This window comes from Penaeus monodon, chromosome 22 (assembly GCF_015228065.2).
Source record: "Penaeus monodon isolate SGIC_2016 chromosome 22, NSTDA_Pmon_1, whole genome shotgun sequence".
In the NCBI taxonomy this organism is placed as follows: Eukaryota; Metazoa; Arthropoda; class Malacostraca; order Decapoda; family Penaeidae; genus Penaeus; species Penaeus monodon.
The window spans coordinates 7,056,859-7,057,523 of NC_051407.1; the positions used below are offsets into that span (position 1 = coordinate 7,056,859).

General features: G+C 54.3%; 1 protein-coding gene across 1 annotated transcript in view; it reads left to right on the top strand.

The window, feature by feature from the left end:
- LOC119587246 overlaps positions 1-665 on the top strand; it is a 2,008-nt gene that overhangs the window by 975 nt on the left and 368 nt on the right. The window contains exon 3 of the mRNA XM_037936000.1: positions 108-659. Coding sequence (XP_037791928.1) covers positions 108-659 — 552 coding nt within the window. The remainder of the gene's footprint in view (positions 1-107; positions 660-665) is intronic.

Consider the following 665-nt stretch of genomic DNA (forward strand, 5'->3'; position numbering starts at 1 on the left):
TTCTCTTTTATTCAGTCGAACACACAGCTGCTGTCGATATTCCTTTTAGTTAAATGCAGAATCTCAGCAGCTGAAGCTGTGTGTATATTTTCAATTTTCTTTTACAGGTTTTCATTTGGGCAGCAGTGGTGGCTGTATCAGCACGACCCCAGGGCTACAGCCTACCAACACCTTCAGGGCCGTCCTTTGGGCCGTCCTTTGGCCCGTCCGTTGGCCCATCCGTTGGTCCGTCCGTTGGTCCGTCCGTTGGTCCGTCCGTTGGTCCGTCATCAGATGGATGCAGTCCTGGCCAAGTGCGACATGTCGACGGTAGATGCGTGACTCCGCGAGAAAACAGAAAAGTGTTCTTGTACGAAGTTCCTTCGAACGTGGTGTTCAACGGCGCTCCAGTCAACATCCCCGAGCCAACAGTGGAGACCAACATCGTGCTCATCCGAACGCCCGAGGGATTACTGGGACCCGAACCTGTTGTTGTGCCTCCTCCGAGACAGCAGCACGTGGTGTACGTGCTCAACAAGCAGTCTGAACACGACCAGAGGGTGATCGAGGTCACAGCGCCACCACCATCCGAGCCTGAAGTTTACTTCGTCAACTACGCTGAAGGCGAGAATCCAACTCTTCCTAGCGGGGTGGATCTACAGAGCGCTCTGGGCGCAGCTGCTCAA